At 33.9% G+C, this 24,725-nt stretch overlaps 1 protein-coding gene across 2 annotated transcripts in view; it reads left to right on the top strand.

Annotated features, from left to right (window-relative positions):
* The window catches only part of LOC111153431 (cadherin-18), a 321,039-nt gene that overhangs the window by 183,772 nt on the left and 112,542 nt on the right, over positions 1 to 24,725 (top strand). For both annotated transcript variants that reach the window (XM_022512443.1, XM_022512444.1), the window contains exon 4: positions 14,867 to 15,034. In XM_022512443.1, coding sequence (XP_022368151.1) covers positions 14,867 to 15,034 — 168 coding nt within the window. The remainder of the gene's footprint in view (positions 1 to 14,866; positions 15,035 to 24,725) is intronic.

The following is a 24,725-nucleotide window of genomic DNA, read 5'->3' as shown; positions in this document are numbered from 1 at the left end:
CTCAGCAAGAAGCCTGCTTCCCTCTCTCTCTCTCTCTGCCTGCCTCTCCATCTACTTGTGATCTCTCTCTGTCAAATAAATAAATAAAATCTTAAAAAAAAATTAAAAAAAAAAAAAAAAGAAAATGACAATGTGTTTTGAAATTATTAAGGTATGACATAATGCTGAATAAAATAAAATGATATTCTAAAAGGAAAATAAAACTTTCTTTTAAAAATCAAGAAAATAGATAGCATAATAAATAAATTAGTTCTATAGGAGAAATCATCAATTTTTGGTTACTTATAGACCTATGTTGTCAATTATACCTTTACCAATAGAACTAGATAGTCATATACATAATGAAAGTGAAAAAAATATATATACAGCAATGTTTTGGTATTTTTCTTAATTAGTGGGTTTAAATATAGTTGTCTCGACAAATGGTCCAGGTTTTCAGTATATTCATATTAAGTACCCTTTCTTAAATAGTAACTGCAATTAAAAAAAAATCCTATATAAATCATCTTACTTTTTTAAAATTTGTCTTAAGCATTATAAACACAAATTAAAGAGAAAAAATAAATTGTAGAGGAAGTAAGAAGCAAAGAAAAATGCCAATGTTTAAACAGGCATAATGTATAAACATGATAAATTTAATATTTGTTACTTGTATTTGCATTTTGAGCCCATCACATTTTTACAAATCATGTGAACAAGCTATTTTGGGATAATCATACTTAATTAGTACTTCCAGATTTCTCTTTTATTATTATTTTCCAAGGAAATGCATTTCTATTTAAGTTAGAGTATTTCTACAAACATTCACTATTTAGTAATAAAATATTTTTGTTTAAAATTTTAAAACTTTGAAATTATATTTCTAATTTCCTTGATTACAAAATCTCATAAATATCATAATTTTATTATTCCCCATAGCATGCAAATTTCCAGATGATAAGAATCTTAAAAGTCCGTTATTTACAGGAACTTAATATTCTATGTGCTCATTGCATATCAATTATATGAAGGTCAGTTCATTTTACCTCTTCTCTTTATTCTACAAATACTATTTTTACCTGGACTGATACACACACTGTAACTGAAATATTTGAAAAGTGTGTGTTTATATGTATGTATGTGTATATGCACTTCAGGTCTGGAGAGAAGGGTTGGTGGGTAGGTGAGAGAAATAGAAAAAGAGAGAGAGAGAAGAAAAAATAGTATTAGCAAATACACAGTCTTGATTTAATGGTGTTGGGATAGATCCAGAAAGCCAACTATGAGTAATGAATGTGTGTATACATGTGTGTATGTGTCCGAATGTCCACATGCATGTATGTGTATCTCTGTGTGTGCGTATTCCAAAATTGAATGCCATTATTGTATAGGAAACGACCCCAAAACCCAGAGCTTTCAAAACAACAGTAATTTTGAAAGTCAGGAAGTTGAGCATGGCTTGTCCGGGAAATTCTTTGACCCATGTGGCATTGACCTGGTTATGTGGTAGCATTCAGGTGGCACCTGGACTTGTGTGGATGTTTAAAGATGTGTCCATCGATATGCCTGTTGCTTCAGTGGGAAGAGCTGGAGGATGTCAGATGGGTCTCTTGCCCTTTCTCTCTCAGGGCTTTTCTATGTGGTGTCTTTGCTGGGTAGCTAAACTACTTACATGATAGCTTAGGGCTTTCAAAGAGCAAAGGGAAAGTTCTCAGGCTTCTTATGTCCAGGGCCTAAATTGCATATTCATCAAATCAATCATAGTCCAACCCTGATTAGTGGTATTGATATTCGATTCCCTGCAAAAAGGAAAACATAAAGTTACTGGCCACTTGGAGTAAGATGAGTCTTGGGTTTCTAAGTTTATCAGTCTTTCTTCTGTCGCACCAAATACCAGTTGGTTAAGCATCTGTGTTAGGCTCAAGTCATGATCTCAGGGTCCTGGGATGGAGCTCTTAAGTCAGGCTCCCTGCTCAGTGGCAAGTCTGCTTCTCCCTCTTCTTCTCCTCTGCCTCCGCCACTCCCCAAACCCCTTTTGTGCTCTTTCTCTCTTACATTAAAAAAAAAAAAAAAAGACTCAATCCTTAGCTTTTGGAGTCACATCTTTTAGTTACCCAGAATTATCCACGATTTGTCTGACATCCTGATTTTCCCCAGAACTTGGATTCCAATGCTGTTAGAACCCAACCAGGCCAAGGCAACCAGAGATTGGTTTTGAAACACAGTGGCAAGATGCAGACATCTTTCCAAAATCCATTTCAGCCTCTTGTAGTATTTTCCCTGAACTCACAAGGAATCAGAAAATCACAGGGAACTGATTGTGACAGCAGAGTCTGAATTCTAATTTTGCAGACTAAATGTTGGCTATCTCATACCTCTCTGTCCTTGGACAGTTTTCTTATCTATAATATATATCTATACCCTATATACTATATATATAGTATATAGGATATATACTATACCCTATATATTTCTTATCTATAATATATATCTATACCCCATATATATATATCTATACCCTATATATAGATACATATATAATATATATCTATGCCCTATACCCTATTATATATCTATACCCTAATCATAATCTATTCTTGCAAACCCTTTATGCTGAAAGCCTGAAAATGTATAGAATGTTTGGTCATCACAAATGCTCTGGCAGCCCTATGATTTTATTTGTATGCTTATTAAATATATTAACTAACAAGACTGAACTTTTGAAATTATAGCTTACATTGAAATACCAATAACAGATATAAAAATAAGCAAAATGCAAAAAAAAAAAAAGAAAAGAAAAAAAATCCAAACAAACCACCTAAAGTAAGAAGTATCTTTAACAAGGTATCTACATACTTTTAATTATATAGAATACCTTGTTAAAGGTATACCTTTAAAGGTATACCTTTATAGGTATACCTAAAGGTATACCTTTAACAAGGTATTCTATATACAGCAGAATGTAGCTATATTCTGTTGGAATCTGTCTTATTTATGCCTCTAAATCCACAGAGGGGGTAATATCTACTTTTGTGATGATGTTCCCCTCTCCTTCTCTTCTCTGTCTCCCTCACTCCCTTCCCCTGCCCTCTCTTCCTGTCTCTCTTTCAAAACAGGCCAACCCTTTCCTATAGACTCTATAAGGTTATATAATATAAGGTTATATAAGGTTAAGTCCTTGAGATAATGCCACTGTAGCATTAGGATTGTTTGTTTGTTGTTGTTTGTTTGTTTGTTTTTAGCATTAGGATTTTAATGTCAGGAAATTCTGGGTTATATTTCAAGATTTGCAAGTTTCTGGTCTGGGGAGAGTGACTTTAGCTTTGAGCTTTCTCTTCTCATCAAGTATATGGGCAAAATATATGAGATATATAGCTAAAGGGAGTGCCTGAGTCACAGTCCATACTCAAAAAACGTGAATTCTCCTTCCTTTTCTCTCAGGAGAAATAAAATGCTTCACCATCAATTTTAATGGTAGGAAGAGAAAAAATATAGAGGAGGAAAAATTGAATCTTCCTACTAAAGCATAAAAATGTCTTCCTTCATGAATTTATGGTTGTTAATTCCATGAGTCATAGCTTGAAGCTAAATATGTTGAGGGTTTCTATTTGTTCTTTTCACTCTGGGAAACCATGGTTTTATAGAATATTATATATTTTTCTTTAAAAATAAAATCAATTATATAACAAAAACATAAATAAAACCTAAAGTAATCTATTACCCACTGGAACTTTAGAGTCTCAGATGTGCTAAATATAGCTGTAGAGATAACCTCATCTGCTCAGCCACAGTCAGTAATAACATCTGACATGTAGTGAAGCTTAGTCACACTTTCCACAGGGGCAGCAACAGAGCTATTCAAACTTTCAGTCACTTGAGGAACAAAACAAATATTCAGAGTATTTTAATCACTGAGTACTTAATCTCTACTTTTCTGCTACAATCATTTTCCAATAAATCCAGTTTTCTTTATACAGCTATGCACATTCTATACCCTCACCTTTGTTCTTATCAGATCCCCTTTGCAGGGATATCCTATTTCTCCATTCATGCTTCCATAATCTACAAATATTCTATTTATAATATAAATACTATACAAAATAAATAATAGCATTCTAATAGTCTATTTTATTCTACCATAACATATAGTATACTCTTCCATCAGAGTCATCCATTTTTATAACTATGACCTTTGATGTCTGGGTTTTGTTGACCATTTAATAAAATATATTTTCTGTATTACTTAATTTCCCAGATTTTTATATATACCTCCCTATCAGTAAATACCCTAATCATAAAATTCTAATGCTATAAACTCTGCCCTATATGTTTCTGTATCCCACATTTTATATAGAACAGAAACACGTTCAGCATACATTGAATTGGTGATGAATGAAGAAAATATATTTCTGGAGCTGTGTTGCTGATAAATACCTATAGATTTAATGCCTAAATGTTTTTGCTTTCAATATAGACAAGAGCTTATGGAAACCACATATGCTTACCAAGTCAGTAGGGAAAATTCAGACTATATAGCTGAATAGATATAGTGTATGATACACTAAATATTGAAACAAACAGCTTTTGAATAGCTAACATAATGTATCTTCCAGATACCTAGTACACCACCATCAGGCAGTTGGAACGTTGAATTTTTACTGCCAGGATCTTAAGTGTCATCATGTAGAAAATGATTAACGAGACTTCTGAATATTTCTAAATCTCTCAGTGTTCGTATTATTTTAAAGAAATATCTTCCAATGAAATATGAGCATCTTGAGGACAGATATCTTGTCTTCTCAACTCTAGGTGGTTATCTCAAGTTTGAGCATTCATGAGAATCACAGAAGGAGCTTGTCACAAAAACTGACACTTTGACCCACTCCCCCATATTCTAATTCAATAGATCAAAGGTGGCTTCCTTAAATTTGCATGTTAATTGGCACTCCATGTGATTTTGATATTAGGTGGCTCTTGTGCCCCGTTAGAGAAATACAGGAGATTCCTGTGTATTTTAATATATATTACATACTGATATGCTAGGCTTTAAATGAATGAGTAATTGAGTAAATTAAAAAGGAAACATGAGAAAGAGTCAAAGTGTATATAGTAGTTTAGACCTGGAAGAAAGCATGCCTGTTTCTCTTCTAAATGCATATGTGGACTTTGTGTGTTTCTGTAGGAAGCTGAATGTGTACGTTTGTTTATTCGTTCTAACCTTTAGGAATTTTATTTTGCTGTCTTGTGTAGTATTATCTAAGGAACTAGATTTGTACATTTCCATCTTAAAATCTTTTTAGTGGCTAAAAATGCAAGAACACATTTTGGAGGATATATTGCTCTATATGGCTATCATCAATCAGGGAAGAAAACATATGGTTAAGCCAGTGAGCCAGGTTCAACAAGTAATGCTTATAACCACAGATGAGATTTCAACGTTGTGAACTTGTATTCAGCAGAGAGTAATTCCCAGTTACAGGCCCCTACATATCACGGTGATTGGTAAGCAGTAGTCAGAAGGTAATTTGCAGGCAGTGGGGCACCTGTAATCATTTATCAGGAAGGTAATAAGAAACAAAACAAAATGATACAAGGGTAATCACATCCTGTTGATTCACCCCAGCTACATAAGAGAATAAGAGGCAACATTTCCAGTTAAAATTTTTGAAGTAAACATTGCTAGTGAAACTTATCCAACAAACATTCAGAATATGACATTACCAGTTACCTAGCGTGTTTTTAATTAAAAAAAAAACCAACAAAATAAAACAAACAATGAAATAATTTTAAGTAATTAATTTAACTTCTCTGTATTTTTTTCTTTAAAATTTACCTAGGGGTACTTGGGTGGCTCAAATGTTTGAGTGTCTGCCTTTGGCATGGGTCATGATCCCAGGGTCCTAGGATCCAGCTCTACATGGGTCTTATGGCTCAGCAGGGAGCCTGCTTCTCCCTCTCCCTCTGTCTCTCTCCCTGCTTATGCTCTCTCTCTCTCTCTCTGTACCTCTGTCTCACATGAATAAATAAAACAGAATTCTTAAAAAAAAATTACTTAAAGACCATGTGGTAGGATGTCTTTTTTATCAAGTTTATTTGGAAGGCAAAAGTAAGTTATAGTACAATCACTGGGTAGATGGATACATGGCAGAAAGGGTCAAACATCATTTCTTACTTGGACGGTGCAAATGTAGTTTATCCAAGCCTTGTACATGACTTTAGGCTTCACAGTTTGAAAAATGAACATTACCACTGTATATTTGTTGCCTGTGTGCATGTGTGTATCCCCATATGTATACTCAATTATTAGCATGAAAAGATAGATATAAAAAATAAAGAAATGTGTAAATACATAGTGACAGCACTTCCATCTTCTAAGTTTTGTCTTTTCAAACTATGGCCTATACCCACTAGCACTGGACTCGCCTGAAGGAGTTGTTATGGCTGTTGGAGTGGTCATTAAGAGGATATGACCTCCAGTTGACCTACAAGCTGAACCCAGGCAATAAGAGACTCCTCATCTCCTCCCTTGAGGTTGGAATATGCTTTCTACCCACTGTTCCCATAGTAGAAGCAGTTTTTTAAGAAAGCAGCCTGAGTGAGCAGTGTGTTGTTGAGACTATCTAGACTGTATATATGACTGAAACCACTTAAGGCCTCTGTATAAACTTTTAGGGAATATTCTGGTGGGTGGGTATGGAGATACACTCATCTTACAGCTTTCCAAGGCAGTCTTACATGCAAGTTCCTTTGCTTATTAAAACTGCCATCTAACAATCTGGAAGGGTCTGCCTCTTTCTTTGGTCTCCATCTATGCGGGACAATTTTTAAATCATCAATGGACTGAATATTTGTATACCCCCCAAATTTATTATGTTGAAACCCTAACTCCCAAAGTGACAATATTTTGAGATGGGGCCTTTAAAAGGTAATTAGGGTTAGATTAGTTCATAAGGGTGGAGCCTTCATGACAGGTTTAGTGGATTTTTAGCTTACTGCCTCACAAAGTATACCACTGGTGGTCCATGGGTGAGTGATCTCTTGGTGTCTTCTGTAAATGCATTCTAGCTTACTGGGTTTAGTGGATTTTTAAGAACAAGAGAACCATCTTTCTCTTTTATGCTACTTGAAGACATGGTGAGAAGGCAGCTGCCCACAAACCAGAAAGAGCGCTATCACCAGGAAACTGACATCTCGATCTTCTCAGAGTCTAAAAGGTATTATACACAACTAATGAATCGTTGAACACGACATCAAAAACTAGTGATGTACTGTATGCCAGCTAATTGAACATAATAATTTAAAAATGTTAAAAAAAATAAAGGGGCTGACTTTAAAAACAAACAAATAAATAATAAATAAGTGTGTGAAATAAATTTCTGTTGTTTGAGCCACTGAGAATAGGGTATATTTTCATGGCAGCCCTAGCCAACTAATGCAGTAATCAGAGGTACAAGTAGGCCAGACCCATTCCAAACTACTAAATTAGAGTTTCTGGTGCCTGGGTCCAAGGAATTTACTTTTCAAGATAATCTCAAGGTAATATTGAATCAGAGTCAAGTTTTAAAGCCACTAGCAATACTGTCAAAATTAGGCTGACTTGGGACTCCTGGGTGGTTTCGTCATTTAAGTGCCTGCTTTGGCTTAGGTCATGATCCCAGGGTTCTGGGATAGAGCATTGTGGCAGGCTCCCTGCTCAGGAGGAAGTATGCCTCTCTCTCTCTCCAACTGCCTTTTTCCAGCTCATCCTCTTGCTCGCTCTCACTCCTTCTCTCTCCCTCAAATAAATAAATACAAAATTCTAAAAAATGTTTTAAAAATTAGGCTGACTCAGTAATTGATGATCCAGACTAGAACACTGTTTAGAAAGGGAATGCTTTAATAGTTAAGGAAAGACAGGGATATTCTGAAAATGAATTGGGAAAATCAGAATATAAAGTCACTTTACGTAGACAGCTTCACATTTTACTCATATTTAATTTTTTGAAGTAATTTTGTTTAATATTGACACTCTTTTCAAATGTAGCTTCCTGGATAAAAGTAGGGGAAAATTCTGTGTGTGCGTGTGAATGCTTATTCAAAATTCTGTACAAAATCCATCTATTGTGCTCAGCATTAAAAATAGAAAGTAAGTTACAATTACTTTTTTAACTTGCCTTTTTTTTCTTTATTTCTTTCTCAAACTATTGGGAAAATATGAATGTTTGCCATTGCTTTCCTAACTTCTTTCAACATTTTTTTTTATATTTTCTGATAAATCTATCAAATTGGAATATTTTTTAAAAAACTTAATGATTCAGTATCTATGAAAATATTCACCAACACAGACAAATGATTGTCTATCCATGATGATGAAATTATCCAATAATAGATGGACAGAGCAAGAAGAGGTCATGATAATTTTGGCTACTTGGGAGCATGTACACAAGTGTTCTGCAGAGTAAGAGGGACCAAGGAGCAGGAACATTCAGATTTTTTCCAAAAATCTTGTGATCTTGGACAAGGGATGTTAAAACCTGTTTGACCCAATACTATACATTTGCTTCAAGTAATCAGGTAATACATTAATATTTTAAACTATAAAATTAGAATGTGTTTTATGTTTTTTTTAATCTTAATAATCAATTCATCTGAAACATATTTGCAAAATTTGCTTAAGAAATAATTCATTCACTGATGCCGTTTATCATTTACTGCTGAAAAATGCATAATCTGAATGAGGAAAGGCATCCTTCTTTAAAAGTGCTAAGAATCTCTTCTGCAGAAAAGTACATTCCCCGTTTTTAAAAGTTACTGTGGCAAACTAAGAATCTAGAGAAATTTCCTCAATTTGGTCAAAATAATCTATAAAAACCCTACAGCTAAAGTCAGGTTTAATGTGAGAAATTCAAAGCTTCACCACTGAGATCAGAAACAAGGTAAGGATGTCCCTTCTTACCACTATTTTACTTTATTTTATTTTATTTTCATCACTCTTTTATTTTTATTCATTTTTATTTTTATTTTTTTAAGAGACAGAGAGAGAGAGAGAGCACGTCTGTGCCCAACCTGGGGATGAGAGGCAGAGGGAGAGGGAGAGAGAGAATCCCAAGCAGGCTCCCCGCCCAGTGCAGAGCAAAATGTGGGACTCAGTCTCATAACCCTGAGATCATGACCTGGACTAAAATCAAGAGTTGGTTGCTTAACCAAATGAGTCACGCAAGCACCCCTTCACCACTCTTTTAAAATCTCATACCAGAAATTCTAGTTAATGCAATAAGATATTTCTTAAGAAATAAAAGCTATGCAGATTAGGAAAGAAGAAATAAAATGATCTCTGCTCACAGATGACATAATTGCATATGTAGAAAATCCAAAAGTATCAGCAATGAAATGTCCTGGAACCAATAAGCATTATAGCAAGATTTTAGGATGTAAGGTTAATATATAAAAATCAATCACTTACCTATGTACAAAAAATGAACAAGTGGAATTTTATTTAGAAACACAATACCTTTTAGCCTAGCTTCCCCCAAAAAGGAATACTTAAGTATAAATCTAACAAAAAGAGTACAATCTTTTTATGAGGAAAACTACAAAATTCAGAGGAAAGAAACAACTAAATAAATGGAGAGATATTTCTTATTCCTTGATAGGAAGACTTAACATCATAAAATATTAAGTTTTCCTATCAAGATGTCGGTTCTTGGGATGCCTGGGTGGATCAGTCATTAAACATCTGCTTTTGAAAGGAAACAGAAATGAGAACGAACTTTTGGGACTTCATCAAGATCTAAAGCTTCTGCACAGCAGAGGAAACAGTCAACAAAACAAAGAGGCAACCCATGGAATGGGACAAGATATTCGCAAATGACACTACAAAGGGCTGATACCCAAGATCTATAAAGAATTCCTCAAATTCAACACATACAAAACAGATAATCACATCAAAAAATGGGCAGAAGACATGAACAGACACTTCTCCAAAGAAGACATACAAATGGCTAACAGACACATGAAAAAATGTTCATCATCATTAGCCATCAGGGAGATTCAAATCAAAACCACATTGAGATACCACCTTACCCTAGTAGAATGGCCAAAAGCAACAAGACAGTAAACAACAAGTGTTGGAGAGGTTGTGGAGAAAGGGGAACCCTCTTACACTGTTGGTGGGAATGCAGGTTGGTGCAGCCACTTTGGAAAACAGTGTGGAGATTCCTTAAGAAATTAAAAATAGAGCTTTCTATGACACTGAAATTGTACTACTGGATATTTACCCCAAAGATACAGATGTAGTGAAAAGAAGGGCTATGTACCCCAATGTTCATAGCAGCAATGACCAGAGTTGCTGAACTGTGGAAAGAGCTGAGATGCTCTTCAACAGACAAATAGATAAAGAAGATATGGTCCATATATACAATGGAGTATTATGCCTCCATCAGAAAGGATGAATACCCAACTTTTGTATCAACATGGACAGGACTGGAGGAGATTATGCTGAGTGAAATAAGTCAAGCAGAGAGAGTCAATTAGCACATGGTTTCACTTACTTGTGGAGCATAAGGAATAACATGGAGGACATTGGGAAAAGGAGAGAAGTGAGTTGGGGGAAATCAGAGGAGGAGACAAACCGTGAGAGATTGTGAACACTGAGAAACAAACTGAGGGTTTTGGAGGAGAAGGGGGTTGGAGGGTTGCATGAGCCTGGTGGTGGGTATTAAGGAGGGCACGTATTGCATGGAGCACTGGGTGTGCTGCATAAGCAATTAATCTTGGAACACTGAAAAAGAAAAAAAAAACACTGAACTATAAATTTACAATAGGTATCTTTCATTATATGTAAATTATACATTTATAAAGTTGATTGGAAAAAAAAAAAGAATGCCGCATAAACACGGAGGTTAGTTTATGTGGTTCCCAAAGATTTATGTGCAAACTATTTTCTAAATCAAATTCTATTTTTAAAGTTTTCAAATAAGGAGCACCTGGGTGGCTCAGATAGTTAAAGTTTTCAAATAGAGCACATTTTGTAAGCTAAAAAATAAATAAATAAATAAGTTTGCTTTTGGCTCTGGTAATGATCCCAGAGTCCTGGGATCTATCCCTCATTGGGCTCCCCACTCAGCAGGAAGCCTGCTTCTCCCTCTCCCCCTACCCCTGCTTATATTCTCTCTCTCACTGTCTCTCCCTCTCTGTCACATAAATAAATGAAATCTTAAAAAAAAAAAAAAAAAGTGCCGGTTCTTCCTAATTTTATCTATAGATTTGATGGAATACCAATCAAAATCCAAGCAAGTTATTTCATGAGTAATGAGAAACTGATTCTAAAATTTATATGCAGAGACAAAGACCCAGAACTGCCAACACAATATTTAAGAAGAACAACAAAGTTGGAAGACTGACACCATCTGACCTCAAGACTTATTACATAGCTATAGTAATCAAGACGGTGTGGTATTGATGAAAGAACAGATAAACACATAAATGGAATAGAATAAAGAGCCCAGAAATTGGCCCTCGTATATACAGGCAACTGATCTTTGACAAAGGAGCAAGCATAACACAATGGGAAAAAAATCTTTTCAACGAATGATGTTAATATGAATTAATATCATATGCAGAAAAAAAGATGACACAAACATTATACCCTTAAAAAGAAGGTAACTCAAGATGGATCAGAGACCTAAATATAAAACATAAATCTCTGAAATTCCTTCAAGGTAACAGAGGAGTAAAATCTAGATGACCTTGGGTATGGCAATGATGTTTTAAATATAACACCAAAGACATGAACTGTGAAAGAAATTGTTAATCTGGACTCCAAAAAAAATTTTTTTTTAAATTCTACACTGTGAATGATATTGTCAAGAGAAAAAGAGATAAGTCATATCCTGGCAGAAAATATTTGAAAATGACAAATCTGATAAAGGACTATTATCTAAAATATACAACAACCCTGAAAACTCAAAAATAAGAAAAGAAATAACCCAATTTAAAACTGGACAAGAGACCTAACAGACACCTCACCAAAGAGGACATACAAATGAGTTTCAATGTGGGTTCACCAGTTACAACAAATGTGCCATTCTGATGCAGGGTATCGATAGTGAGGGAGCTGTGTGTGTGTACTGCAGAGAAGGAATAGGGAGAGGGTTCATGGTAACTGTACTTTCTTCTCAGTTTTGCTGTGGACCTAAACTGCTCTAAAAAGGTCTATTTAGAAGGGGAAAAAAAGTTACTGTGCATAAGCTGTGTTCTAGGCTTCCCCACGTACAAGCATCTGGGCAGTGTGTTAGAAGGAGATTATTGTATACTGGGATCATATTCCTACGGCAATTTGACAGGCCATTCTCCACTTACCTGTGTGCCTTCTAAGCACATCCCCGGAACCATCCTGAAGAGAACTGTGAGTTGAAACGGATTCTTAGATAATCATTTCTGAGAAGTACGTGTCAACTCTGGACATACTATTTTCTTTCCATAAGCAAATTTGGCTGACAGGTTTCTTCTCACTTTGTGTCAGATGTAGCTGTATTATAAAAGAAGGGACATAATGGCAATGGAATGAAATTACTGAAATTCATACTATAAAATAGGGCTTGTGCTGATTTCTCTTCTCTGATTCTCTTTAATGAATAACATTCAAATTATATAAATGTATCTATCATTCACTTTGTAATGATTGATTTTACTGTTATATTTTTATATTCAGCAAATAACACATAAATGGTTTCATTGTAAAACATTATCCTGACAATAACCTCAAACTTCTGCACACCAGAGACAAGTCCCAATTATAATGTATTCTTTTAAGAACATCTTTATTTTTTTTCCAATATAAGAAAGTATATGTTTCTTTCATTAAATATTTTCATAAATTCTTAGCTTGTTCATTTCTGCATCAATTCAATTCCTTCTTTATAAGTATTGTATGTGATAAAACATTGTTCTTTTTAATAAGAATGCTTGAGGCTTTCCCATATGCATGAATTAGATGAATCATTTATTACCATATTATTATAATTTCTTTTGATAAGAATAATTTTCATTTTTATTTAGCTTCAGGAAAATTTTCCTGAACTCCTTCAATTAAAAATTCACAAATATAGAAAGTTGTGGGATTGCTTTTGCTGGTTGCTGAGGCTCTCATCTCAAAGTCGTTACACATACAATCTATGTGGTAAAACAAAAATACTGTTTCAGTGTTCTATGTTCAAACTGGTTTACTAATCCTTTCCACTTCTAAAAGACTTTTTTTAACTTGAAAACGCAGCCCTATTTTCTCTCATTATGTCAATATACTGTCTGTAAGAGTGTTTGTTAAAATCTGTAGTTAGCAGTGATTATAATTGGCATTATCCTATGAATTGTACTGCTAACTACTCAATTGTATAGTTGAAGCCATTGGTGCCTTTCTCAAAAAGTGACATGATACATGGGGACCTGGGTGGCTCAGTAGGTTCAGCCTCTGACTTTGGCTTGGATTATGATCTCAAGGTACTGGAATCTCATGATCTCAGGGTCTTGGGTTAGAGTCCTATGTTAGGCTATGAGCTAACAGTGGAGAGTCTCCTTGTCTCTCTCCTTCTGCCCTTCCCCGTACTTGGGCTTGCTCTCACTCTCTCTCTCTCTCAAATAAATAAATATATATATATATATATATTTTTTTTTAAAGGTGACATGATCCAAATATACATATTTTTTTTAAAGTAAAAAGGTGGACACCTGGGTGGCTCAGTCGTTAAGTGTCTGCCTTCAGCTCAGGTCATGATCCCAGGGTACTGAGACTGAGTCCCAGTCCCAGCTCAGGCTCCCTGCTCAGTGGGAAGCCTGCTTCTCCTTCTCCCACTCCCCCTGCTTATGTTCCCTCTCTAGCTGTGTCTCTCTCTGTCAAATAAATAAATAAAAATCTTTATAAAAAATAAAAAGTGAAAAGGTAGTAATAAAATGTTGACCTATATGTGGAGTAGCAAATATGTTTATATTATATATTTATATACATGTAGTATAATATAATTATAAATACATATATACATATATGTATTTATTATAATATAGGTCATCTACAGGAGAAGTTTTTTTTATAACACAGTTAATAGTCCTTGACCCTCTGGAAAATGTGTTTCAGTTTTTAAATTTAAGGCTCTATTGACAAAGCTGTATGATTTATATGTACCTATGTTTGAAACAAATGGGGTATAACATAACATTTTTTTATATCTTTATTGAATCCAAGTACTAGTTCATAAAAAGTTACCTTTAATGTCTCTTTTGGCACTATGAAATCAAGAATGTGACTTTTACATGGGATTTTTGGAATCAATTTCATCACTTTGTTTTGCTTATGTACTTAGATCTAGTTCTTATTGTAACTGTATTTCCTGATAAAAATAGGGACTTTCTTAGTCTTGATAAATGTTAAAGTGACTCCTGCCTACAACATTTGTTCAAGTACACACAATTCTTGAATGTTTTCCATTATCAAACTTTGACAACTCTATGTAGGAAGCTATATGTAAATTGTTCTGTAAGGAGGAAAATTAACCTCTCCTCAAATCATCTCATCTGATACTTGTGAGGAGCACAATTTGTGAAATATTTAGTAATCCAATAGAGGAACAAGCTTGGGCTGTGCAGCTGCCCTCTGAGGCACCCCAAGAAACACAAAGAAATGGACATCTTAACTGCCATGAATAGAACAGTCTGGGACCTGAGGTTTTAAATAAAGGATTCCATGAGATAGTTTTAGTAACATTTTAAAGGTACATTTGTATCAGAAAACTGGCTTTCTCAAGAAAGTATTTCATTTAAAAATGCACTTCTTAAAACAGAAAGAAAAAAGATATATCTGTGCTGTTTCTCATTTAATATGTAATCCATATTGTTTTCTTTAAAATATGTATTACAGGAGTTATTAGAACTGCCTTACATAATATGGACAGAGAAGCCAGAGAACACTATTCAGTGGTCATTCAAGCCAAAGACATGGCTGGGCAAGTTGGAGGGCTTTCTGGATCGACAACGGTCAACATCACCCTGACTGATGTCAACGACAACCCCCCACGGTTTCCTCAGAGTATGTACCGGATTCTTATGATATACATTTATCAATCTTCATTTGCATAAAACAAAATGAAATACTTAAGTATATGATGTCATGTTACTGTTAAATGAGGATATTTTGTGTTTGTGCTATATGGTTTCTCTTCTATACATGAGAGTAAAGAAATCACTCAGCTTATTGTCTCCTGAACCTGGTGGATAATTGCCACCACGTTAAAAAAATATGTGTTTCAGTTGTCATTACAGTTAAATTTTAAAAATGATAGAGTGGTACTAAGTACCACTAAGTATATCTTATATTTGCTAAAGCAGTTATGTATTACTAAGATATACAGGGAGGTACCCAAAATACATTCTGAAGGTAACATTCTTCTCTTGAAAAAAAAAAAAAAAAAAAGAATGCATATGTGTTTTTGGTGACTGAAATTGAAAAAAAAAAATTCTCATTTTAAGAATGAATGCTCTCCACACCCCCATACCCCCCCACATATACACGTGCATACACAAAGCATCCCACAGCAAGGTGCAGCTAATACAATAAAGTGAGAAACCCTTTGAATGGGGGGGGCAAAAATTTTCAAGCAATACAAGGGGAGAAGATGTCAGTTTTGTGAGTGTGAAAAAAAAATGGTGTTTATGACATCCTCAGAATGGGAAAAAGTATATTTCAGGATTTCTAATGTGGCAGAAATTGTGGATGACATTTTATAAAATAGCCTTTAATTAAGATAAATATCTTGTAGGGGCTATCCCTTAGGTCCTTTTGACACATGATGTTTAAAAACTGCAATAAAGTAGACACCTGGTATGTCAATACAGGCTCTTCGCAAGTTTGTGTGATATGTCTTCCCCTGCTGTATCTCTTTTAATATTTCTCTTGGTACATTCCAGGGCTATCCATAATGGAATATTACCTGTTCCCAAAACATAATAACCTTTCGCATTCTTAATTCAACCAGAATTCTCCATACTCACATTTCTCTGTTTAAAAGTCTTGTTATGATTTTCCCTGAAATTTTGCAGAATTAAAAGCTAATGAATTCTTGTTTTCTGTTACCTGGCACTTTCATGTTATGTTTATTTCCTTAGGTACATACGACTTCTACTACTGTAAGTCTCTCTAAGTATGAATGATACTTAAATTGTCTATGTAACCTTAAGTGTTCAGATCAGTAGCCAGCCCTTGATAAATGATTGCTAGATGAATGAATGAATGAGTTAATGAGCTGAATTCAAATACTCTTTCAAACTACCATTGTTAAAAGACATACAAGTCAAGTTCGTAGTTAGGTAACATCAATTTAAAATATTGTTTCTAGAGATGGGGTGCCTAGGTGGCACAGTTGGTTCAACATTCAACTCTTGGTTTCGGCTCAGGTCCTGATCTCAGGGTCATGAGACTGAGCCCTACATTGGGCTCTGCTCTCAGCGTGAACTCTGCTTGAGATTCTCTCTCCTTTTGCCAATCCCCTCCCCTCTAAAATAAATACATCTTTTAAAAATATATATTTGTTCTAGAGATAGATTATATGACCTGATTCATTCATGTGGCCTTTGTTCTATGAAGAAAGTAGATTTATAATAAGTCATAAATAAGTTCACATTACATTAAACCACAAAATTCAATTTTGTAATTTTACACATTACAGGGCATTTTTGTATTTACTTTATCACTTAGTTCACAAAACGTGCATATATACATATACTACTTTACAAGTGCTTTTCTTTAATAGGATAAAGACACTAAAGTTCAAAGATTTTTTAAAATTTAATGAATAATGCTAAGCTCAATTGACATAAACTTTATTACAGTTTACAAAGGGAACTTGTCTACCTTATTTTCAAGTAGATACTATCACGACTATTTTAAAGATATAGATTAATATCACAGCTCTGAATAGAATGAAGTTTAAGGGATACACTACAAACATTCAATAAATACCTGGTCTTGATGCAGATTGCGTATCTCACTCTCTCTGTCCCTCCTCCTCTCTATAAACTACTTTTTAAACTTATGAGTCCATTGAAGTTGATTTTAAAAACCAACCAAAAAAAAACTGTGCTTGTGCTAAATATGGAGAAAAGATTCCTAATTTTATTTTTTGATTAATAACAGTGTTATTGTTGAAACATCAGTTTATGGTGAAAACTATTGTTTTACCTGATGAAGGAACAGAATAAATGTACATTCTCTGAGTGAACTCCACATATCTAAGGAGGCTCCCTTTCTTCAGTCAGGAGCAGTCTATGCAGAACGATGGGCAGATGCCAACCCTGCCACTCTGTGAGATGTGCTTAGAGTTTTGAAATGGAGTCATTACTTGGAACCTCACAGTTTGACTTGCTTAAAAGATACTTTATACTCAAATTGCGTTAAGCACAATGAAGTTTTCAGAATAATTAGTGTCACCTTGACAAGAGTGACTTGCAGTAAATTATTTTGTAATTTACCTCTAAGCATCATAACTTATCAAATGGCTACATATATAATGGGAAACTGTAACTGCTTGGAGAAAAAAAAGATATATTATGAGGACTTATGTTCAGGAAGCACCATGAAACGCACGAATCTACACAATTCAACTTATTTAAAGATTATATCCTGTCATCAAATGGATCCAGTAGTTTGTTTCTTTTAAGATGGGATATTTTCACATGCCTCCTTCTGACTTCTTTCTCATTTCACCTGAATCAAAGACTCATTGTTTTTACACCACTACTGTGATCGACTCTAGTATAAACATCTGCACACAACACTTGGCAAAAATATTCCTTCAAAGCATTTTTCCCTTTTTTATTTTTTCTGTTAACCTTCCATGCTCTGAGGAAATGAATCCGTTTGTTGTATCTTGTCCTTTAAGATTATCACTGTATTTTTTAATTTGAAATAAATTGACTTGAAGTGTTTGAAAACTAGGGAATGAACTAAACTGATAATTTCCTTTATGAAGACTTTACACTAGGTAGTTGCCAACACAGTGGCTTAAGATGCAATGTTAATAAAGATCCAGGCTGACACAGGCTGCTTGTCACAGTCAGGAAGGCAGAGGGCAGAATAGAGACCAGTTGGTACATGCCCAACTGAGAGGACGGCCACTCCTCAATTACACATAATGCATTCACGTGTCCAGGTAAATGTTAAGAAAGGGAGACCCTTACAAGACGCAGAGTGAAAGAACAAATCAACCCTTCTATGGCTTGAGTATTTACTCAAAGGACACAAGCGATGCCCAGTTATCCTTAACGGAAAATGCATGGGCTGTAAAATTCCTCAATATTAGTCCTTCGGTTGAAAGGAATGTATCCCACTTCTTAAGATTCTTGCGATGTCCTTTTCTGGTTTTACTATGTTATAGTTACATGGCACTTATTGCTTAATTTATTTTTAAGTAGGTAAAAAGTCACTGACCTCCATTATTTTCTATAAATAATATGCACATAAAATCAATAACTTATATGAAAATTCATAAAGCAGAATTTCTGTACTCTTAAGTGAAAGGATCTGTATTTTTACAATTGCCTTTGACTAAGTAAGAATGAATAATCCAAATTGGGAAAGAAAAAAAAAAACCCTGCATGTCAAATAATCACCATAAAATGGTAAGAACTTGATTATTTAAAAAACTTTCCTCAAGAACTTGAAGTGATTGCAAAATTGTATGTCATTGAACAGCTTTAGTTCTCTTATGACTAGAGTTGATATAATTCTGTGGAATATTTGAAGGATCAAGGCCTAAAAGTTTAATAGATGGCAGTATTTTCTATAATACTGAGAGTTAGAGATGTTTACCTGATTTGAGTAAATGTTAATGTTGGTGAAAAGTAAAATATCACTGATGAATATATTGATAATGTTATGATTTTGTTCATAGCAAAATATTTTAGAGGAAAGACCATATTTTCAAATTACTATTTACCTTTTCATGAAAAGAAATCTAAATGGTATATAATATATTCAGCATTAATGTTTTATTTAAAAACAGGAAGTGAAAAAAACCAAACAAGAAAGCTTCTCCTTTAATCAATCAAAATGTGAAGTATATGTTTTAATTATCAGCAAGTTGACATTTCTCTAGTGTACTTCAAAAATGATATCTAGTTCATTTTTTCTTTTTCTTCAAGTGTTTATTTAAATTCCAGTTAGTTAACCTACACTGTAATATTATTTTCATGTGTAGAATTCAGTGATTCATCACTTACACACTCCATCCAGTGCTCATCACAAATGCCCTCCTTAATGACCATACCCATTTAGCTCAACCTCCAGCAACCCTCAATTCTCTATAGTTAAAGTCTGTTTTATGGTTTGCCTTTCTCTCTCTCTCCCTCTTTTTTTTTTCCTATGCTCATCTGTTTTTTTTCCCCCTTATATTTCACATATGAGTGAAATCTTTATGGTATTTATCTTTCTCTGACTTACTTCACTTAACATCGTACTCTCTACTTCCATCCACATCATTGCAAATGGCAAGATTTCTTTCTCTCTCTTTTTTTGGCTGAGTAATATTCCACTGTGTGTGTGTGTGTGTGTGTGTGTGTGTGTGTGTGCCACTTTATCCCTACATCAGTCCATCAGTTGATGGACATTTGGGTTCTTTCCATAATTGGCTATTGTTGATAATGCCTCTATAAACATTGGGGTGCATGTGTCTCTTTGAATCTTTATTTTTTATCCTTTGGATAAATACCTAGTAGGACAATTGCTGGATTACAGGGTAGCTCTATTTTTAAATTTTTAGGTACCTCCATACTGTTTTCAAGAGTGGTTGCACCAGTTTGCATTCCCACCAACAGTTTAATAGGCATCCCCTTTCTCTGCATCCTCACCAACATCTCTTTTTCCCTGTGTTGTTAATTCTAGCCATTGTGACAGGTAGGTGGTAATATCATTTTAGTCTGCTTACAGGTATATATTTTGAAACTTGCTGGGGGGTTTTCTAAATGTCAGTATGTATTTCATTGAGATAGTGTCCTTACGTACTTTAAGAGAAGATAAATTCTGCAGCTTCATAGTTAGGTTTTGACATATGTAAATTAGTTCAAGTTTATTCATTGTGCCGTTCAACTTTCTATATCTATACAGAATTTTTGTTTGTCAACTATTGAAAGATATATGTTAATGTATCCCAACATTTCTTTGGATTTTTCTATTTATCCTTTTATTTTCTTTAGTTTTGGATTTTCTTAGATATAATTTGAAATCATGTTACTGGATGCACACAGATTTAAGGCAAGATGTATTCATCTTGGATTGAAAATGTTTCATTGTGGAACATCTATCTAATAATCATCTATAACCTAAAGTCCATTTTATCTGTAATATAACTGTACCAATTTCTAAAAAATTTTTGATTAATGGTTAGATGGTATAATGTTTTCCATCATTTTACCTTCAAAGTGTATTCTTTTTATTTTTTAAAAGTTTCATATGAGCCACTAAACTAAGTTTCTGTTATTATTATTATTTTAAATTTTAATCTGATTTCACAATATCCATTGTTTATTTTGATTTAATGTATTTACAATTTTTTAATTGTAAATTTTCCTTTTTTTCTTCTTACATTCTTTGAATTAGCAATGTATTTCGCTGTCTTCATTTTATCCCTCAGTAATAATTTATTTCTTTTTTTCTTTAGTATTTGTTTGAGATATTATAATTTATTTTATTTCACCTTAAATTATAATTTTATCATTTGAAACAAATGGAACAACTTTAAAACTGTTTAACCCCATTGCATTGATTTTTTTTTTTGCTATTTTGACATCTTATATATTAAACCCTACATAAAATTGTCATTATTTTTGTAGTGTTAAGTAGTAAATAATAATTTTTAAGTCAATAATTTATCCCTTTTGGTGGTATTTCTTCTTTCCTGCATTGCTGTGTTTCCAAAGGAAATTCTAAATTTTCTTAAAATATCCCTTCCTGCCGTTCTTTTTAGTACTGGTCTGCTGTCATTGAATTCTTTTCTTTTTTCTTTTTTTTTTTAACTTGTAATTTTTCTTACTTTTTTTAGAGGGCATTTTCATAGGGAGTAGAATTCTGATTTAAAGACTTCTTATTGGGGCGCCTGGGTGGCTCAGTGGGTTGAAGCCTCTGCCTTTGGCTCAGGTCATGATCCCAGGGTACTGGGATCCAGCCCCGCATTGGGCTGTCTGCTCAGCAGGGAGCCTGCTTCCTTCTCTCTCTCTGCCTGCTTCTCTGCCTACTTGTGATCTCTGTCTGTCAAATAAATAAAAACTAAAAATATTTTTTAAAAAGCTATAAAAAATAAATAAAGGCTTCTTATTTTAGGAATAAATGACACAATTTAATTGTCAGCTGACCACCATCTTATCTGTTGAAAATCAGTTATCAGTGTTATTGTTATTGCTTTGCTGTAGATTAGTTTATTCTACTTTAGTGGATCTTATTTTAAATATTTTAATTTGTATTTGATATTTAAGAGTTTAACTATGGTGCTCCTAAGAAGTACATACTTAAAAATCTGCTTTTCAGTTATAAGGAATTTTTAGGCTATCTTTTGTCAGTGCTAGAAAATTTTGGTCATCGTTTAGTCAAATATTTCTTTTGTTTCGTTTTATCACTTCCAGTGGTTGTGCAAAAGCATGCATGCTAGGTCTTTTAGCTGTGTACCATAAATCTATTATTCTTTTTTCTGCATGTTTACTTATTATTTTTGTCTCTTTTTTAACCTGGAAATTTAATATTGACTTATATTCTAGTATAATAACCTTCTTTTCCACTGTGTTTATTCTCTAATAACTAGTCTATTAAACCTTTATGTACAAACTTCAGCATTAAAATATTTCAGTTCTATTATTTTCACTTGACTTGTTAAATATACATTATTGGTATCTGCTAAAATTCTCTATTTTTTCTATGGTTCTTAAGCATTAGTTATGATCATTTCAAAACTCTTTTCTAACAATTCTAACATCATCTTCATATCTGGGTATTTTTACTGATCTTGTTTCCTTTTGGTTTTGGTAATTTCCCAATTAGAAGTCTGTTTTGGAATTATTGACTGAAGATTATGTACAAACACAGAAGCCCCTGCCTATGTCATCTTCCTCCAGAGTTGTTTTCTTATAGATATATGGAATTTCATTTACTTAAATTAGTTAGATTTTCTTAGAACTGCTTTGTTTCATTTCCCCTTATTCCTGGGAAGTAGCTCTTGTTCCTAAACACAAAATTTTCTCTAGTATCAACTGAAGCATTAACTAGTACTGACTCCTAGTGTCTCCTGGCTTTTGAAATCTCTGTTAGCTCTTTTGTCTTCCAGCTTTGCTTTGTCTCGGTTTCTTGGAGTCTCCATATATACACATGTTGTATATGTATATGCAATTATCACAGGAATATTGCTTCACATTTTGGGGACTATTTCTCTGTTGTTTCTTCTTTCCATGGCTTTGTTCTTTTTTGTGTGACTGTGCCAGCCCTGAACCCCAATCTCTGTCTCTACAAACTAATTATTGCCTGGATTATTTCCCCTAGCACTGAATATTTAAAAAAATACCCTGAGTCATTGTCAATATAAAGACTCATACTGTTGAGGCACCTGGGTGGCCCAGTCAGTTAAGTGTCTGCCTTTGGCTCAGGTCATGATCTCAGGGTCCTGGTATCCAACCTGGAGTCTGGCTCCTGGCTCAGCAAGAGCCTGCTTTTCCCTGCCTACCTCCCACTCATCTCTCTCTCTCTCTCTCAAGTAAATAAATAAAATCTTTTAAAAATATATATTGTTTTTCTTACTTTCTCTGAAGGATCATGTCTTGGGGTGCCTGAGTGGCTCCACTGTTAAGCGTCTGTCTTTGGCTCAGGTCTTGTTCACAAGGTCCTGGGATCCAGCCGTTGTGTCAGTCTCCCTGCTCAGCAGGGTATCTACTTCTCCCACTCTGTCAGCCTGCTGCTCCGCCTCTTGTGCTCTCTCTCTTTACCTCTGTCAAATAAATAAATGAAATCTTTAAAAAAAAAAAAGGATCATATCTCATCCAGGCCTTTTTACATTGAATACTCTCCAGTGACTTGTAGTAGCCATGGTATGTTACTGTCAGCTTCTGTAGCTATCTTCCAAACACCTATCACTTCACCGTCTTGACTGGAATCACCAACCCATTGAAGTTTAAGTTGAAAGAACGTGGATGATACATGAATAGTATGTCAATTTGATATCCAATATGGTTAGATTGAAAGTATAAATTCAAAGGAAAGCTGGATTTCTCAAATTAACTGTAAAACTTGCAAGTTTTTGGTCTATTAGAGGTATATTTTCATTCTGCTCTGTAGATACAAAGTGTGTTTATTTAATGTTATGAGATTTAGTATATAAAATAAGAATAATTGAAGATTATTTTATGTTTATCCCATTAAACAGGGTACAGATAATTTTAGAGCATGTTTTTCATATAAGGGAATAGCTATAAATAAATAAGGATGTGACATTCTTTTAATTTTAAAGTTGAGTATTTTGAAATAATTTAAGATTATCTATTTAGTAACTTGCCAGTTATAAAATGTCAATCATTTTATGATTTGTTTTTGATCTATTTGGCTGTATGCTATGTAAAAGATATAGATTGATTCCTTTGCTTACCTGTTTTGTGTGGATATGCATGCTTTGCTAATAAGCATATATTTCTTAGAAATTTTATAATTGTTACTAATTAGTCTGTACAAATTGTCTTTTTCTAAATTCTTCACAAAATGCTGAAGAAAAGTAAGAATGATATTCAATTAGAACTTACAAGTTTACACAGTTTCTCACATATTTATGTGTTATGTTTATGAAGAAAGTGAGCGAATGCTAAAAAAAAAAAAGTAGCCCACTTTACTTGTGCTTTGAAGAAAAATTTCTTAGAGGATAATCAGCTTTGTAGCAATGCAGGTTGACATATTGTAACAGCAAATGTGATAGGGTAAGCAATTTTATTTTATCTTTTTAAATTTTTTAGGTAAGCAATTTTAAATATACTATTCCAGAGTACAGTAGTACAGTAGAATACTAATATAGGACAACGGTCCTTTTAATGTGTGACATTGTAAAGTGCATTCAGATGACTATAGAATTAGTCATACTATATTTAGATAGTAAAAACATTGCAGACAGGGATTAACATGATGATTAATGATAGATATTTAATACAAGTTTTTTAGATGCAGGAAAATCCCAGATTCCTTGGGATTTTTCCTCTATAATTTGAGATATTTCCAATGTAAACTGCATCTGCTGTGTAAAGCAATTTAAAGCAGAGATGTAGAAACTCTCTGGTTAATCTTATCTGTAATGTCAGACACCCTGGAGAAGTCAGATATCACAGCCTAACCACTTACTTATCAGTCAGCCTTCCCCCAGAATCATCTATAAATAAATATTTATCTTATATCAGTAGTCACTTTTCCAAGTAAATACTATGAATGTAAGGAAAAAATTCGTCAAAATAAATACAATTATCAAATTGATTACAGCTTTTGTAGCTTGGGACCCAAGGCTAATTGTAGGGAATGACTTATTTACTGATCTGGCAAAGTTACTGAAGCAAAGAAACAAGGTCTTTTAAAAAACAATTAGAATCAATATTATCTTTTGGGGGGTAGTGTATTACAAGGAGAAAGCTTCAATAAATCAGATGCCATTGATCTTTCTCACCAAGTCTTCCTTTCTTAATGTACTTCATCTAATCATTAGCAGTCCCTGGATACA

The sequence above is a fragment of the Enhydra lutris genome, unplaced genomic scaffold (assembly GCF_002288905.1).
Source record: "Enhydra lutris kenyoni isolate GAN:26980312 unplaced genomic scaffold, ASM228890v2 scaffoldscaffold32, whole genome shotgun sequence".
Taxonomy (NCBI): domain Eukaryota; kingdom Metazoa; phylum Chordata; class Mammalia; order Carnivora; family Mustelidae; genus Enhydra; species Enhydra lutris.
The sequence above is the reverse complement of the archived record's forward strand: the minus strand, read 5'-3'. Positions and strand labels throughout refer to the sequence as shown.